The following is a 19,376-nucleotide window of genomic DNA, read 5'->3' on the forward strand; positions in this document are numbered from 1 at the left end:
ATGTGAAGGTTTATTTTGTTGTAGGCCTACGGCTGGAAATTACTTATATTGTATAGCCTATATTCCTTAAACCCGTTTCTTAAAAAAAAAAAACTAAACATAGAAGAAGTGATAAAAACAAACAAAACTCAAAAAACAAAAAAAGTAATAAGAAAATAGCCCAGTGATTCACAAAAGGCTTGGAGAAACTTTCTGGGCATGGGATGCTTTCATTGTTGGAAGCATAAAGCTGAGCCTGAATTGTATGCAGAGATAAGTGCTCTGGAGAAAGGAAGAAAAGAGGAGAACAACAACAACAAACTGCAACAAAGGAACATGAGGTGCAGGGGGAGGGGGTGCTGGCGTCCAAGGGCGTCATAAGACCGAGTGTGTGTGTGTGTGTGTGTGTGTGTGTGTGTGTGTGTGTGTGTGTGTGTGTGTGTGTACACGCAGCACAATGCCAACAGGGGTGCCCAAATTCTCCACGCACTGGAAATCAATTTCACACAAAAAGCGGAGGACTTGGACGAAGGCGTATCGGGAGAGGCGCTGGAGTCCCCGTTCATTGGATTTGGAGCCCAGCAGTCAGCGGTTTCGGGACCGAATCCGTGAGCTGGTTTTGGTGGCGTGGCGGGGGGCGGTCGTCACGTGATCAGCTCTCGAACCACCGGCCAGCTGTGTAGATGAGATTGTTTTTGGGGATGGAACGCTTTATGTACGATACTTTATGTCGCAACTTGTTGGATAGCGCAAATGCAAAGCGCATGGATCGTAGGCAGGGTGCAAATTAATTTTAATGCTCAGTCCTTTGGCTGAAATATGGAAAATACAATTGCAGCTATCTAGTCCTCTGGCCGAAAATGATGGGTATAGGCCTACATTATAATTTATATACGCAGTTTCATCCACAGTTATGCAGGCATATTCCACATGCATTTAAAAATAATGATGAATCCATTATTTTATATAAAATAATTAAACACTGCATAGAGAACAAATATCCAGGCTGCCAGAATTGCATGAATATACATGTTCACTTCAAAACTAAAAACATATTCTAGATAGGCAGAATAATAACAGAATTTCCAATACATATTCCTTATTATGATGACAGAATCATGTGCAGTGACAAAATAACTTAGTAATAAAAATAATAATAATCGAAGTATTATACTTTGTCCATAGACTGTTGAAATGACACTTTGGGACAGAGCATGGATATTTTAAGAGGGCTAGAGGCTCCAGAGTCTCTCCATGATAGTAATAAAACGCCCCCTAGTGGTCAATCCCCGAGCCACTGCTCCACGGGTTCGATAAACTCGCAGTGCGTCCGATAGCATCAGTGATGGAATGTGAATGTCCTCATCGAGACGATCACTGTTGATACAGGTCCTCCTCGCATGGTGATCGTACCGCAGTTTCAAAAGCCTTCCTGATTCTCCGTCCGCTTGGACCTACAATGATAAGCAGGGAAAGTGTTGCTGAGGGCGGTGGAGACCCCCAGCCCAGTGGTCTGCTGGAACCCGTGAAGAATACACACTTACCAGGCAAGCCAACGTCGTCGGGCAGCGGCCACTCTCTCTTCGGGGATATCAACCCTAAAGTGACTGCTAACGGTGTGCATGATATTGAAGATAGGATTCTGAGGATCACTGGTTACTATGGGTATTACCCAGGATACTCTAGTCATAGAAGTAAGTAACACGTTCAAAGAACATTAGATCTGTGTCGGAGTTTTATTTTTTATTTTTGGTGAGGTGATCAGCATCGTCTATTAATATATTTCGTTAATTATTGTTTATATTATATAATATTAGACCGGACTCGTGGAATAGTCGTGACTCCTGATGTCGTGAGTTATTGGAAAACATGCAAATTCTTATTTTTGTATTGATTGATTTACTCTGCTCACTTCAATCCACCATAGTTCGTCAGTATTACATGTCTGTTGTGCTGGTTTACCCCGTCGGGTAAAAAGTATTTTTTGTCAAACTGTTGTTAGACTAAACGTAAAATAGAGTGTGAGAGAGTGTGAGAGACAGACAGGCAGACAGACAGACAGACAGACAGACAGAGAATAACTTCCATTCCATAAATGCAATTACCACCAGTTGACAGCACCAAGACTTTGATGGCACTTTGGATGTGAGTTAATTATTTAAACTGCCGTCTAATACTGCTAAATCAAATAGGCGTTCTGCTTTGACCAACACAGAACCAATTACATCTCGGTGTCATATTGAATTGTGTATTGTGCATGTTTGCATTGAATTAATACAATCAATTTCCTCTGGCTGGCTGTCCAATCATGCAGCCCTTGCAGCTCTCTCTCTCTCTTTCTCTCTCTCTCTCTCTCTCTCTCTCTCTCTGTCTCTCTGTCTCTCTGTCTCTCTGTCGCTCTCTATCTCTCTGTCGCTCTCTATCGCTCTCACTCTCTCTCTCGCTCTCTCTGTCTCTCTCTCTGATGCATTCGCACAATGGCAGCTCTCTGTCAGTGGTAGCTTGAAGATATGGCTGCATGACAACCTCTCTGTCAGAGGGCTTTTTGATCGAGTGGCCCAGCAGTTTGTGCCGACTGTAGGGGGAAATGATGGAGAATGGATCCATGCTACGACTGAGCTAACCAAGCACTTAGCTCCGGCTCTTCCTTGTTTAGCCCACCTTCCTCTTCTATTAACACGCCAACAATGGGCAACTACTGACAAGACACGTTTCATCATGCACTGTGGATGCTACTCTGCATGTTTATAATTAAACAGGCCATGGTTGCAGCCTGCTTTCAGTTTTCTTGGTTCTAATTGATTGGAAACGATTGCACTCTCCTAATAGGATCTAATATTGACCTGGTCATTCATCAGCGGGCCCTTGAGGGCCCTTATGTGATTGTGGTCCCCCCTAAAATGAATTGTCCCCGTCTCCGGTCCGCCAAAGCCTTTGCTAAACCAATTATGAGCCGAGACAGCGAGAGATAGGAAAACATATGCTTGCATTCGGGGAAGCACGCACATCTCTGACTGCATCCAAAACAATTCAGGAAAAAACTTTCCTCCCCCCAAACTCAGGGACAATGCATTAATGAAGACAGATCTCTTGGTTAGTCCCCTTTGGCTTCGGCCCGGCCTCTGTCATTAGGCGGTGAACACTTTAATCGATTTTTAGATTGAAGTTCAGGAAAATAAATCAAGTGTGGCCTCCATCAACAAGCCCTATTACTCAACATCGAGTTGATTCTCTGTGATGGGTCATGATACACGTTTGGTTGAGATATAATGTCATGTTTTGTCTGTAAAAAAGAAAGTAGAAATTAAAACTGGAAACAAGAGATAAGATAAATACATGAATGAATGCAGGAATGAATGCAGGAATGAATGCATGCATGAATGAATGCAGGAATGAATGCATGCATGAATGAATGCACATTCATTCATTCTGATGGTTAAACAATGAAGCCATTCTGATTATACTTAATTATACGGTTTGAGTATGATGTTTGGCAAGGGACTTTTCATTTGGGAGAAAGATGTCATGCTAAGCAGTGAAATTAACCTGATTCTTTATATCATCTAGCTGGTCTGGGGCCAGTTTGAGTCACTCTGTTGATACCTTCTACCTGCTACATGTTTGGAGACATATGGGCTATGCTGTCAGTGCTAGTACAACAACATTCCCTAATGTTTTACCATGTTGTCTTATGTTAATTGGTCTAGTGTAAACTCAAAATGACCTCCCCAGAAATGTGAATCTAACGAAGCGTAATTAGCATAGAGCATATGCCAAATCGGTATGCTGTGTGTGTCGGTGTGTGTGTGTGACTGGTGTGGTTTTGTGTATGTGCAGGTATGTATAAGTCTGAGTGTGTGCGTGTGTTTGTGTGTGTGCATGGTTGTAATTATATGTGTGTGTGTGTGTGTGTGTGCATGTGTGTGTGTGTGTGTGTGTGCGTTTGTCTGTGTATGTGCATGTGTGTGCGTGTGCGAGTATGTAAGTGTGTGTGCATGCGCGTATCCAGCTCCCCCTGCTCCTCTCAGTGTGTTGTGTGAATGGAGGAATCCCGATGTCCTCTGTGGAGACGGAGCTCAGCCGGCATGAGGAGCAGGTGTGCCAGATAACAGGCAGAACAACAGCCTCATGAACGCCGCCACGGCCTCACGCCTCGCCGCCTTCCTAATATAACAAACCAATTCGGCGCACTGATAAGAAAAGGAGGCAGAGCCTGGATACATGCTTTCATTCACACTCTCCACCCTCCACTGAAACCAAAGCCCCTTCAGACCCCACAGATGCTGCATCCTGCCCAGCATCTGTGTTTTAAAGCAATTAAACATGCTTGCATAACGGTGCAGGCACTCTCTCCCTGGGAATGTGAAGACACTGCTCCTGAGATGACAGGGAGTCTTGCATTAGTCCCCTCTGCCTTTTGTTTATGCTATTCTACACCATGAGCGGGGAACCAGAAGTCTAGCCTGAAGCTATGGCATACTATTTTCTGAATAATGCACACGTCGCAGTATATAGAACAGTGAAGGTTGTGCCAAGCTTTTGGGGTAATGATATATTTAGCAAGATTTGTTTGCCAATTTCCTATTATTGTCATGGCCATCTGTGTTGTATTACAGAACGCCTTGAAGGGCAATTGTGGAATACATTTGTTGACGGCCATCGTGGTATTATATGGGTCTGGTTTAGTAAATGGAAACTCCAACCGTAGAGGACGGCACATTGTCATTCACATCAATATCTAGCTACAACTCAAGAAAAAGAACTACAAGGATATGAACAACGTGTTTTACTGTACCCAGTTTTGAATCTGCAATTTGCATCCAGAGGCAGTAACGCAACCACACACTGTTTGGCCTTTCGATGTACACAACCGGCCACGCAACAATACAACAATGCCAGTAAGTGCCTGCTCAGCATCTTCCAGGAGACGGGGCGCTGTATCACCGCTGTGTCCCCCCGTGTTTGTGGCTCTCTTCGAGAACTGCAAGAGGAAAGGTTCCCCACTGGGTAACTCGCTCCTGATGGAGAGGAGACGACAGGCACTCGTACAGGCACACTGAGGTTCAACGTTTTGCCCCAATTACATCACAGAAAACTGCAATAACGCCATTTTTTCTGAGATGTAACTTTCCGTGTCGATGACATCACCTGTTTCATCGAGATGTTGTTATATCCGTGTTTACCCCCTCAGTGTGCACAGACTTGTTCTGGCCCGGTCCGTTTCCAGGCCTGCTGCCTTGCTGCTATTAATAACCCGGCTGCCTTGAATAGGACATGAGCGTTTTGCCTGAACCCGGGCCCGGGAGCCGTGAGCCCGGCGCTCTCTGGGGACACGATGCAAATACACTCCTCCACTAATGGGTGCATTGCAACCGAAAACAACCAGACCCATACCATGTAACAGGGTAGCAAGAAGGTGAGGTATGCTCTCTCTCTCTCTCTCTCTCTCTCTCTCTCTCTCTCTCTCTCTCTCTCTCTCTCTCGATCGCTTAAACCAGAAAAGGTTGTCGGTCTGAAATACGTTATTATTTCATAAATAATTAAATAAATGCATACCTCATTGTACTCTAAAAATACACTTCATCTCATGGTCATGTGTATCGTTGGGTCTTACCTCGATTGCTTTACGTATCAGATGCCCCTGTTCTGTCCACTACCTAACAGCGCCCTCCTGTGGTGAATACATTGTGAATAATGTAGTCCGTGCTCTATTGTGACATGATGAGTTCCTTTATAACTGTCACAGGATGTCTTACGACGGAGTACTTAGCCTAATTACTACTGTGTAAACCTGCAGAAAGGGGGAGAGGGAGAGAGATAGATAGGAGGGGGGGGGGGGGGGGGGGGAGTTTCTATACTTGCTCTGGTTCACACACACACACACACACACACACACACACACACACACACACACACACACACACACACACACACACACACACACACACACACACACACACACACAAACCAAGGTCTAACTGAGTGCCCAGAATATGCATTATTACTAGAAATGGTAATATATATATATAAATATAATATATTTATTTAGCATAATACTGCTCTCCTTTAAAAAAAAAAAAAAAAGCTTTTCAATCTGTTTCGCAAGAGGCAATCAATGTGTGGCACTTAAGTGCTTGGGTATAACCTTAAAACACTTGTACAGATCTGGCCTGCCTCATAATTCATACAGAGAAAGACTTTAGTATCCCCTTTTGTAGGAGGAGCCACCGACTACTGGACTAAAGGGTCAGTCCCTCGCAGGAGAATTAATCTAAAGAGCAATCACATGTGTGTATACTGCAGTTATTCCGAGGTACCACTAGGGGTCCTCATCACCTCAGTGTTCCATCTAATCGAGCAGGCCTAATCACGTGACGTTACAACCTCGGCAGAAGCACCTGAACCTAACCTTTCTGTACGTTCAATTCACTTGAAGCCGCTTTCACGTTCACCTTTACTTTTACATCTAGAAACTGCCCAATCCATGATATCAGCAATTTCTCTGTGTCCCGCGCTGTGTCTCTCTATCAGGGGCTGTGCGACTGGTCCCCTGAGAAACGCGATGATTAACATAGAGGTGTATAAAGACAAAGGGCCCATACCAAAGGCTGAGGAATACTGGCTGATCTGAATCACAAAGGGCCTGAATGGGGCTTATTGCGTCAGTACCGGAGTGGATGGGAGAATCCGTTGTTGCTATGGAGGTGAAGGGAGCATTATTTAATATTATGTCCCCAGATGTGAGACGAACCGGCACCATGTGTAGAACAGCGCCGTTGGCTAAAGCGACCGATTGGTCCTAATCTTGTCCTGCGAGCAAACAACAACAATACGAGCCAGAGGTTAGGGATACCCTCTAAATGAATGTACCTCAAATTAACATCACACTGTCTAGCTCTCAACTCAGTGGTCTATCTCAGCCTTATAGGTGGATTAGCCCTATTGATAATAGCTTGGACAAACATGGGAGATGTGTGTATGGCTGTGTTTGGGTGTGTGTGTGTCCTTGTATTTGTTTGTGTTTGTGTGAGTGTCTTTGTGTATTTGTTTGTGTTTGTGTGTGTCTGCGTGTATTTGTAAATGTGTGTTTGTGAGTGTGTGTACTTCAATAGGGCCGCATGTATGGACGCTCGTCTTCCTGCGTCACTGCATTCATCCTCTCTGCTCCTGCAATCTTTCAGTCTTTGATGTAGTGCTTCAGGTTGAACCGCGGCCCATGAATAATGCCTATGCTACCTGCCTGTCTCAAGCTGATAGCGATTAGCATTCTGGGCCCAGATCGGCTGACTAGCCTTCTCTCTCTCTCTCTCTCTCTCTCTCTCTCTCTCTCTCGCCATCTCTCTCACTCTCTCTCTCTCTCCCTCTCTCCCTCCCTCTCCCCTGTCTAGCGGTTGGCTCCATCATCAGGGCTATATTTATCTCTCCCCCTCTCGTCTCTGGATGTCCTTAAACGTAAGCCTTTACATACTCTACAATTTAACAAGCCCTCGCTCCGGCCGCGCTATGGGCTGGACGTGTACGAGTACGCACGCACGTGGCCCCGCCTCTCCTCTTCACATCTCCTGCTGCTCCATCACCACCTTGTTTAGTGGGTCACACCGAGGGACCAAGGAAACCGGGGGGGGGCACCGGACGCTGGCGTCCTCCGAGCTCCCGGTCTCTGTACATCCTCACTGGCCCTCCAGCGTGCATCCCACTATGGGACACTATATTTAAACCAATGAATGGCCACTATGCAGATCAGACAAGAGGCACCAGTCTCCCTCTGTGTGTGTGTGTGTGTGTGTCTCTCTCTCTCTCTGTCTCTCTCTCGCTCTGTGTGTAAATGGCCACTTAGTGCAAGAGCGAGGTGCACTGTGTTTTCTCTCAATGCAAGACGGAGGGACCCACAGCAGACGGGCTGGGATCCGCTTCAGAGGGGAGAGCAGTGGCTCAGCCTGACACGACGCATCCACACAGCGGTCAGCTCTGGACTGGTAACGTCCGCCCCCCTAGGTCTACCACCTGACCTCAGGTCTCAACGTCACGTGATCTTCAGGGAACCAATCTGGGACGAGAAGGGACGTTTCTTGTCGTTCCTGGCTTCATTCATGTCTTTTACATCCCCCGCCCTCCCCCCGTGTGTTTGATTCAGGCTTTGGGCTCACACACACCCTGGGGCCGCTGAGTATCGATCCAAAGCGCTGAGTGGCCGTGCAGGGCAGACGGGCCACCGGGCTGCTTGTGTTACAGGGTGAAACCTCTCCCCTGTCAGGGCGCTTGCGGTAGATAGTGATACCCTCAGGCCTCCTGGCCGCAGCCATCTTAGAGTGCATCAAACCCTTCATCATTAGAACCAAACACAATAAAACACAGACTGAGAGATGGGATAGTCCAGGGAACTCCTTGAAATGGAAAACTCCAAAACCACAAAGACCGGAAGGGATGGCTTGACCGGGATTCACCACCCCCCCCCCCCCCCCACCAACCCCTTGTCTGATCCATAATGGCTGCCCTTGAGTAGGTGGGTGTCCTTGCCACTGCAACAGACCATGAAGATAACCTTTTGATTCTATGGGCTCCATTACAAAGCTGTCTTCTGTGTGCCACAGTACAGGCCCTGATGCACACACTGCTCTCCACTCTGTGGTTCAATACTGCACTGTGAACATCATTATTATCACAAACGCAAGTCCATGTGAGTGTCTTGCAGCAGGAGAGTGAGGATGTACCACTATACAGCGTACAAATGTTTGTGAATAGCTTCATCGGACATTGGTGATCTTCATCCTGAGAAGTGTGTCCCTTCACCATTCGATTCATTAGTCTCAAGTGTGTGTGTTTATGTTTGTGTGTGTGTGTGTGTGGGGGGGGGCTCTTACATTACATTACATCTTACATTAACCAAAGTCTCAAGGAGTTCAGACACAGAGGATATGCAGCCAAGAGAGAGAGAAAGAGAGTGTGTGAGAGTGAGAGTGAGAAAGAGAGAGAGACAGAAAAAGAAAGACACACAGAGAGAGACAGAGAGAGATACACAGAGTGAAACACAGAGCAAGACAGAAAGAGACAGAGAGAGGAAGAGAGGGAGGATGGAGGAAGAGAGGGAGGATGGGGAGAGAGAGGGAGAGAGGAAGGCTGGGGAGAGAGAGGAAGAGAGGGAGGATGGGGAGAGAGCGAGAGGAAGAGAGGGAGGATGGGGAGAGAGAGAGGAAGAGAGAGGATGGGGAGAGAGAGAGGCAGAGAGGGAGGATGGGGGGAGAAAGAGAGGGAGGATGGGGGGAGAGAAAGAGGAAGAGAGGGAGGATGGGGAGAGAGAAGGGGAAAAAGGGGTTGGGGAGCCGACACAGCATAATTAGCCCTGGCTGCTTGGTTACCTTCAAAACAAAGCTGCTGATTTGTGGAGCAAAAGAAGGAGGAGGGGAGAAACAGGAGAGGAAGAGGGGGAGAGATAGAGGGAGAGAGAGGCAGAGGGAGGGACGAAGAAAGAGAGAGAGAGTGAGTGACAAATGTAGAGATAACTAAAAGAGAGAGAGGTACACATAGAGATAGAGAGAGGGAGAGAGGGAGAGAAAGAGAGAAAGAGAGAGAGAGGTGGTGGAGGAGGTAACGGAGAGAGAGATGAGAGGAGTGATTGCACCGTGCCACGCACACTTGAAGTTCAGTCTCCCAGGGAGACTGTGGCAGCGGTGGTTCAGGGCATGACAGCTGCGTAACGGCAGGGTCTCCACTCCACCACACACATCCACTCCAGCTCCTCTCTGTGCCCGGTATCCAGACTGGCAGAGAGACCCAGAAGAGCAACAGAGCAAGAAAGAGAGAGAGAGAGAGACAGAGAGAGAGAGAGAGAGCGAGACGGAGAAGAGAGCATCATCCACTGGGAGGGAGCTAGTTTTGGGGCACAGAAGGAGACAGAGAGGTGTGACAGCGCTGGTAAGAAGAAGAGGAAGAGTTGACTTGGGAGAGCTTAGAGACGCTAGAGAGGATTCCGGAGGGTCTGAGGATGCACCAGGCGAGCATGAGGAGGTGCTGAGCTTGCAGCCAGCCGAGGCACGCCGACAGCAGACACACAAACATCTCACACGCGTCACGTCCATCACACCGGGCCGCTCTCCTGCAGCAGGACCATGAAGAAGCACTCGGCCCGCGTGGCTCCGCTCAGCTCCTACAGCTCCCAGGTCCTGACTTGCCCCATCTCAGAAGGTAAACCAGGGAGGGGGGCATGCTCGTCCAGCTCTGGAACTTCTCTGTGTCTCTATATGTGTGTGTGTGTGTGTGTGGTGTATTTGTCTTTATGTATGCGGGAAGGAAACTGAAAGAGAGGAAAGAGGAGAGAGACAGAGAAAGATTGAGAGAGGGCGGAAAATTTGTTTTATTAATTGAATGCTTCGGGGTTGTGGTTGAGGTAAAGGAGTGTGCTGATTGGTGCTGTGCCACGCCATGTTGCTGGTATGAGTGGTCCTGAGGTATTCGGTTCTGTCTGTTGAGAGCTAGTTTCCCTTGTCGAATGCATGACAACAGGATTTGTATATGTCACAAGGAACTTACTTTAAATTGGTTTATTCATCATGGCGCCTCAAGATGGGATGCCAAACATTGCCAAAACACACTCATCCTTAGAGAGAGAGAGAGAGAGAGAGAGAGACAAAGAGAGAGAGAGAGAGAGAGAGAGAGAGAGAGAGAGAGAGAGATATTGGGGGAATTTAAAGTTTAGCCTAAGGAAAGGAAGCCTACTTCCTGTCAGAAGAGGCTACTGGGTGTGTTGACAGGAAGCATTGTACCATCGTCAACGAATGATGTCAACACAACCCAACAGTCTGGGGTCAGCTGCTCCCACATCTCATTTCAAACGCCAAACTTCACTCCCCCATACCTCAATCTATCCTCCTGAGTCCTAGAAGAGCCAATAGGGTTGTTGAGATGGGTGTTGTGTTGAGTCCTTACAGTAGGAGAGACTTAAGGGGAAGAGACCTGTGTTGTCAGCCCCGGCTTCGTGGTGGATTCAGCAAAGGGGGGTCTCATCCATCAGTGTCAGCAGCACTGACACGCAGGGATAAAACACTGGAGCGTTGAGGACTGCGTCACCATCCAAACGAATAGGCAGGGTTAATGGAAATGCCAATAGTGTATGGCAGCATGCCACACTCTGATGGGAACACTGCACACACTACTAGTACTCCGAGTCGCTTTATTGACCTCCTTGCCTGATGCATTTATGTAAATAAATCATCTTCAATTCAGATTGAATATGACTATCTTTAGGTAATGTATATGGAGTAATGTCTGAAGTAGGGTCTTTAGTGTAGGCAATGGTGAAGTGGATGCTAGTTATGGAGTGTTTTGTGCTGCTTATTTCTAGGCTTCTAGGCTTCTAGGCTTTGTTTGTGTGACTTGATGATAACTCAGTGTATTTCTTAAGAAGGCCAGCATGTCCTCTTTTTTTGTAAACTGGGTCGCTGAAAGCTACACATTTAAAGTTACTCAAATGCTTTTGACATTTTAATCGCATACACAGAGGTGCTTTTGATATACTCTGTGTTAGTTCAACTTAATATAGTTGACCGCCTCAGGGGACAGGTTTAAAACTGCTCAGAGTAAGTAGAGCATTCAGACTCTCCGCTGGAACACAGCAAAGTGATCCCTAAACTGGTTTGTGTTCAGGTGTCGCAGTATGAAACTGAAGATATTTCAGAAGCAACAGTCAGCTGCAACAGTGAGAATATCAACATGAAAAGGATAGTTTTATGTTGATTTTGAGGGAATAAAAATAAACTTAGAAGGCAGATCAATTTAATAAACAAGTATACCCAAAGGCAAGAGCATTCATTTCTAAAGATGTGCTATATGAGTGTCTTCTTCATCATACCAGTGCTGCAATGAGCATGTCATAAAGGAGAACCTTAAGTTAATAGTAATCAACTGTTAAGCAAATATTAATGAATTTTGATGATGATGTCCAATCTATTCTTTGGCTCTCATCACACATGGAAACATGGAACAGCTTGTTATTGAAAGGTGTAAAAAATGCTGTTTGTATTCGGCAAAAAAGGAAAATTGAAATGTACTGTTTACTTTGGCCAACCATGCCATTAGCCTTATTGCAAGCCCTTGCTGTGCGAGAATCAGATTAGACCAAATCTTTGGATGAGCCCTGGTTAGTCTGAAACTGTAAGCCTTCACTGGCGGGCCGATGGCAGATCTGATTTCAACTAGGATCCTTGTACATAAAATAGTGGAAAATGTGCTGACCTCTGAGTCTGAAATGCTGAGAACAATATCAGCCGAAAGGGGGTTTGGATTCCCAAACTTACATACACACCTTAATATGCAACCAGAGAGCGTCAGCATCTTGTTTTACACTTTTAGATGCACTTTTGCAGTTTTCAGGGCTACAATGGCATTTTTACTAATTCTCTCAATCTGTATTTTGTGCTGATAAGTTCTCTCGCAAGTAGTACAGAAAGGGATTAATTATGTCTTCTTATGTCTGGCTCAGTGCTTAACTTAACTTAACCTAGATAACTTTATGTTGGATAGCTTCGAACTTCACAGCATTTCCCAACTGAGTGTCGGACACCAGATTATTAAATTTTTCTTTGATGTTATGAAGTTATGAAGTTAGGTTCAATTCTTCAACTGAATTCATGCTTGGTGTGCGAGTGCCTTTGCATGACACTGATGTTTTAATGTTCCTAAGGATCTGCATGAGTCCTATGTCTGTACCAAACATAGGATATGGTGAAGACATTTACTGTCAACATCATGTTGTAGGACCTGGGGAATTTCTCTGTGATGATACTGCGCTCAGGACCTCAGTGGGCAATAACGTGTAATCAAAGTCATAATGGCCTAAACTCTGGGGAAATGTGTGGAAAGCGCTTTAACGCTAGCATTAGCATCTTAAATGGTGGTGGAACTAGCCGGGATGCTAGTGGTGCTGAGGCTGCAAAAACAACACTAGCGGCTAACAGCTAGCAGGTCATCTTTTATCCCTTCCTCGGTGTAAACTGATCTCACTCACACGCTCAACGGGTTGAGATGCTTCCTCTTGGAGAACTTCCCAAAAAAAACACACAGAAACACAATCACACACACACACACACACACACACACACACACACACACACACACACACACACACACACACACACACACACACACACTCACACTAACACACACACACACACACACACACACACACACACACACTAACACACACGCACAAAACACAGGTGCGCGTGAACACACACACACAAACACTAGCACACACACACACACACACACAAACAGTCATGGTCTGATGATCTACTATGGCACTGCGGCATGTGTAGTTATGCTAGTATAGCAAAATTGGTTTTCCATGAATAATATTGCAAACGATAACTCCATTACATTTTCTCTTGGTGGACAAACAGTATGGTCATCATCAGTCTGGAGCCAAAACACCTCTAATGCATCTATCGACTTATCTATCAGCCCTATGATCTATTTGGAGATAATATCTCTTTTAAGTAGGTAGGTCACATGAAATCACTCCAAATCACTCCAAAAATCATTCCAAGAATACATCAAATAAGTGAATTAAAGCCTCCTCATCATGCAGTCAGCCCATTTTCTGCGGTGTGAGCCAGAGGTTGACATGACTTCCCTGCGCTAAGTCACAAGGGGGAGCTGACACTTTCCTTTTGTTTAGCATCGGGTTTCCACTCACATGCTAATGTCGCGGCCCGCTGTGGCTTGTGAAACGCAGCGCATCACGAACCGGTGGGGGAGCAGCGCTAGCATCTGTTCTCAGAAACCGCGCTAACGCTATCAAAGCCTTGTTCCCTGTTGTCTATACAGAGAAGCAAGCATAGGAAAGCTTTACTAAGCCCTACTGATCAATATCTGCTTACCCACCGTCTCACAGAGGGGATAATATGGCCACATTGGCCGAAACAGTGGTTCCATATTAATATTACCAGTACTCTTAGGTCAATGGATCAATGGTTAAAATGCATCGGCCTGTGATATTCTATATTGCAAGCTTTTGTCGTCTTCCTTTTGCCCATAAAAACTGAATAATTTAGTCATATGCAGCACTGACGGTATTGTAAGGGTGTAAGGCTTTTAGTATAAAAGCCCATTCATGGAAAATATACACGCTATACATAACTGACATTCTCCCTCCTCCATCGTCTTCTCGTCCCCAGGAGAGGAAGGGTCCGACTCTCACGCCGAGACCCCGGGCAGCGAGGCCAGCGTGGAGAGCAAGGCCTACCAGACATGCGCCAGCACCATCCTGAAGGTTCTGGGGGGTCTGCTGGTGGTGCTGTGCATCTCCTCCTCCTGGGTGGGCACCACGCAGGTGGTGAAGCTCACCTTCCAGTCCTTCTCCTGCCCCTTCTTCGTCTCCTGGTTCAGCAGCAACTGGAACATCCTCTTCTTCCCCATCTACTACTCCACCACCATGGTGACCACCCGGGAGAAGCAGAGCCCCATCCAGAAGTTCAGGTACCTTCAACTTAGTGCGGTCCGGGGGGAAGGGGGATGCGTCTTTGGGGTTCAGTTTTGTCAAACGGAGCGGGGGGGGGGGGGGGGGGGGGGGGGGAGGTAGGAGGGAGGGATGGGGGAGGGAGGGAGGGGGGGGTGCGGCTTCAGTTGCAAGGGTTCAGTTTTGTTAGGAGGGGGTGGGGGGGGGTGTGGCTTTACTGCGGGGGTTCAGTTTTGTTAGGAGGAGGGGGGAGGAGGAGGGGGGAGGAGGGAGGGTGGGGGGTGTCACACACGGCACAAAGTGACAAGTCTCTGAATTAAGAATTATGAATTATGAATTTAAGCATTTACTCATCTCGGAGAAGCTCCCAACAGCAGATGTTTTTGATCAGTTGTATTTAGTTTCAAATTGTTGTTTTTCTTTCTAGAAAATTAATTTGGTAACCCCATAGCTGGCTACGGGCTTGGTTCCTTGCTCCTGTGCAGTTATCTTTGAATGAGTTCAAACTGACTGTACTAGAGGCAGTATTCTGGGATTGTGTCTAGTGTGTGAATACTGAATATATCCGGTTCATTCATATTTCCTGGAACCCCCTTTAGGTTGATGTACTTCGAGGGGAATGCAATGAGTTGTACATAACGCTCGTTCAGTATGAATAATTACTGTAGCCATCCAACGGTCTATTAAACGGTTCATTCTGCATCGACGAGGCGGAATCCCAGTTCCAGTTTGCCGCCGGCTGCGTCCTTATCAGGAGAGATCTGCAGTCCTGCAGAACCGTTTATCTCTGGCAATTTATTAAGTGTTGTCTTCGGGACAGAACGTATTCAGCTGGAGATGAAGATAATTGCAATGAAGTCCCTAGCAGTCGGTGGTGCTTCAAATGTCTCTGGGAGAGTGTAGCAGCAGCGCCAGGGGTTTGTCTGTTGATTATGTTGTTTCTATTTACCAACCCACAGTGGACAGATAGTGTAGCCTGTGTAGCAGAGCAAGCCGGTTCTGACACTGAACCCACACACCTCCGGGCTCCGGCCACTGCGACACCCGATCTGAAATCTAAGGGAGGCGGGTTGTAGAGATGTTCCTAAAATTTAGGAATCAGTACCTGGCCGATACTGCGTATATACCGATACAGCATCTAGCATTGTTAAGAAGTGCTATTGTTAATAGCACTTGTTCTTATTGAAGGCTTCTCTTGACGATGACAGCAATGTATAGTCGGTTCACTTACTGTCGACAATTTCTTTTTCAGAACTAGATAATTTACATTTATAATCTAAAATTATACAATACATTTATATACATTTGTATTCTTGTAGTTAGGCGTCCATGCATCGATGTTTTTCCAACTTGGTAGCTTGAACACACGTAGGTAAGAGATGGAGCATTTCCCATTCCCAGTGTTTGTGATGTTCTTTGCCTGTGTAGTAAATGAGCTAGTCATGTGATGGTATCAGTATCAGAACATCTCTAGCCGGATGATTAAACATTGTGCCGCTGGTCCTACAGGGAGTGCAGCCGGCTATTTGGAGAGGACGGGATGACCCTGAAGATCTTCCTGAAGAGGACCGCGCCCTTCTCCATCCTCTGGACCCTGACCAACTACCTGTACCTGCTGGCACTGAGGAAGCTCACCGCCACCGACGTCTCCGCCCTCTACTGCTGCCACAAGGCCTTCGTCTTCCTGCTGTCCTGGATCGTCCTCAAAGACCGCTTCATGGGCGTCCGGGTCAGTACCGGAAACCCGCTCCACCATCGCTGATTCAGCTGCCGTGGTGAAGTTCATGTTAATGTATGAGTGATGTGTGATAATATCTTCCTCTATCCATGCTGCAGATTGTGGCAGCGATAATGGCCATCACAGGCATTGTCATGATGGCCTATGCCGATGGTTTCCATGGTGATTCCTTTGTGGGAGTGGCCTTAGCTGTGGGCTCCGCCTCCACGTCGGCTCTCTACAAGGTTAGCCTCTCAGGGAGTGTTTTGCTGTGCATCGTGTGATCGATGGTGATGTGGTATGTGTTGATTTATTAGCTGCTTACTCTAACCAATCAGAGTTTAGATTAAGATCGCCCCTTGTGTTTTTGGTTCCGGCCCACTACCAGACCTATCAACACATATCTTCTGCAGTGTTGAGGCCCCTGGTCCAGCTGGATATCATTACCCAGAGGCTTGTCTCTCCCGCTGTCCCCAGGTGCTGTTTAAGATGTTCCTGGGCAGTGCCAATCTTGGAGAGGTGGCTCATTTCCTGTCCACCATGGGCTTCTTCAACCTAATCTTCATCTCCTGCGTGCCCCTCATCCTGTACTTCACCAAGGTGGAGCACTGGGGGTCCTTCTCCTCCCTGCCCTGGGGGTACCTCTGTGGCCTGGCCGGGCTGTGGCTAGGTGAGAGTATGGAAACACACACACACTCACTTGATTAAAGCACACACACACACACGGATGGATGGACGCACACAAGCACGCAAGCACACACACACACACACACACACACACACACACACACACACACACACACCACACTCAAATACATACACGCATGCATGCTCACACACCCACACACATAAACATAAACACACACACACACACACACAGACAGACACACGCACAAATGAATGCATGCACACACACTCACACAGATATATAAACACACATACCCACACAAAAAAAGTGTGAGTGTGTGCTCAACACAATGTCTTTTCCTATCTGCATAAAACAGGCCCAGAAATACTTCTGTATTGCCTTCTTAATTAGAATACCTCTAGCATATTTTGACAACAACAACATGTCTTGTAGTCTTCAACATCTTGGTGAATGTGGGCGTGGTCCTGACCTACCCCATCCTCATCTCCATTGGAACCCTGCTCAGCGTTCCAGGAAACGCAGGTTGGTGTCACATCAATCATAGTAATAAGGCTGTCGAACATTCATACACAAAACAGACAAGTAGATCACGAATCGCAAACATACAGTTCTATCAGCTCGTGTCAAAAAAGCGATTTTGATATGACACAAACACAACCCGCACTTGTCATACATTTCACAATGAGCGTAAGAGTAAAACTCCCGCTCCATGTCAGTGTGATAACCTACGGCCGAGGTCAGCACTTCAGACCACCGTAGCAAAGCGATGACACAGCGGATCTCGCTCTCCCGCCCCGGAAACCCAAGCATGGTGTGCCTCTCCAGACGCTGCAACTATCCCCTCACCCAGGGAGGATCGGGTTGCCCGGGGCGACGTTAAATGCCTGCAGACATCGTTCTTTTCGTTAACCATAATGAACCATACATGCATACGAAGGTCAGTGTGTCAGAGCGAACCCCCCCCCGACCACAGAGGACAGCCAGGAGAGGGACACACACACACACACAGAGCAGCCCTACTCATGCTGATTGTTAAGCCGCCCGCCCGCGCACTAAGCTACGCTCATCCCCCCCACCACACCCTCCACCCCCACACACCCACCTACAGCCCCACCGACGCCCTGCCCGTCGCTGCCCTCTTGGCTCGCTCCAAAGTAATTAATCTCAATTTGTTTTTCGTTCCACCGAAACCTCCTTACCTCACCCGACCTCTCATCATCTCATCTCTCTCCCTCCCTGACTCATCCCTCTCTCCCTCTTTCCCTCACCCTCCCTCTCTCTCCCCCACCTTCCCCTTCCCTCTCTCCTTGCCTCTCTCTCCCTTACCTTCCCCACCTCACACTTCCCTCTCCCACCCTCTCTCTCCCCCACCGTTCACGCCTCTCCCTTCCCTCTCTCTCTCCCTCCTTCACCCTTCCCTCTCTCTCTCCCCCCCTCACCCTGATAGCGGTGGACGTGCTGAAGCACGAGGTGATCTTCAGCGTGGTGCGCCTGGCCGCCACCTGCATCATCTGCCTGGGCTTCCTGCTGCTGCTGCTCCCCGAGGAGTGGGACTCGGTCACGCTGCGCTTCCTGGCCAACATCGCCGAGAAGAAGTCGGACCAGGACCACGGCGAGGAGCTCACCGAGTCCAGCGTGCACACGCGCAGCCGCAGCCGGGCCAACGGCGCCGTCTCCATACCGCTGGCGTGAGGGCGGAGCCTGCGCTCCTGCTACTGTTAATCGCCCACTTTGCCTTGCATTGAAGCTCTGTCTGAAATCTTTGAATGAAAAAGCCCCTGTCTTGCTTCTCCATGGCCACACACACACGTAGAGAGAGAGAGAGAGAGAGAGGCGTGAAGTTATATGGCAGGGCGCGCGCACACGCGCCCACGAGAGACAAGAAGTCATCCGCAGAAAGACGGCTGAGACGAAAGTACTGAACCTTTAACTGTGATTGGTTAATGAGAAACCTTGTTGTTGTCGGGGGAGGGGGCGGTCCGGCGTCTGTATCCCTGGCACGCCCCTCCCTCCAGGAGAGGGAGAAATACATTTAAAAAAATGAATGTTAATGCTAGATTAAAAAGGGTGGAAAGTATCTTTTTTTTACTTTCTTGAACTCCCGCACGTACCGGAAACACACAGACCTGATTGGCCGTGACGCAGCTTCTCAGACTGTATTCTGTGAATATCAATATTGGCAGGGCCTGTTTGGCTCAATTTTATCTGTATTTATTGAATTGACTAGGAGGTATAAGAGTATTTAAAATGTGCGTGTAATTACATAGTATTATATCAGAATGGGAATTATAACATTGCAAATGTACAGGATCTTTTTGTTTTCTAATAAAAGACTGAAGACACACTATATCGTATTTGTGTTATTGTTTTTGAGGGGAATTACATTGCAATGATGCGATAGTCAAATCAGTCAGCTTAAAAGAAAATAGATCTTAGTATGGCTCAAGATTTAAAAGTCACCCAAGACCTCATGTCAAATCCCATATAAGCATCACCTACAGTAACCTTGGACTGAACAAGTGTCCTGATAAACGGCTCTTTATAGAACCGCCATGGCTAGGCCCTGTTCATGTCTGAGA

The 19,376-nt window shown here is 47.2% G+C and overlaps 1 protein-coding gene across 1 annotated transcript; it reads left to right on the forward strand.

Moving 5' to 3' along the window:
• Nucleotides 1-1,438: 1,438 nt before the first annotated feature.
• Nucleotides 1,439-18,489, forward strand: slc35f4 (solute carrier family 35 member F4; the record flags this gene model as incomplete). The annotated part of the gene is made up of 7 exons (XM_084482026.1): nucleotides 1,439-1,673; nucleotides 14,151-14,451; nucleotides 15,941-16,160; nucleotides 16,268-16,393; nucleotides 16,626-16,818; nucleotides 17,230-17,319; nucleotides 18,245-18,489. The coding sequence occupies 7 exons, from the start codon at nucleotides 1,439-1,441 to the stop codon at nucleotides 18,487-18,489; spliced, it is 1,410 nt and encodes a 469-aa protein (XP_084338152.1).
• Nucleotides 18,490-19,376: the final 887 nt, after the last annotated feature.

The sequence above is a fragment of the Micromesistius poutassou genome, assembly GCF_964030765.1.
Source record: "Micromesistius poutassou genome assembly, chromosome: 17".
Classification (NCBI taxonomy): domain Eukaryota; kingdom Metazoa; phylum Chordata; class Actinopteri; order Gadiformes; family Gadidae; genus Micromesistius; species Micromesistius poutassou.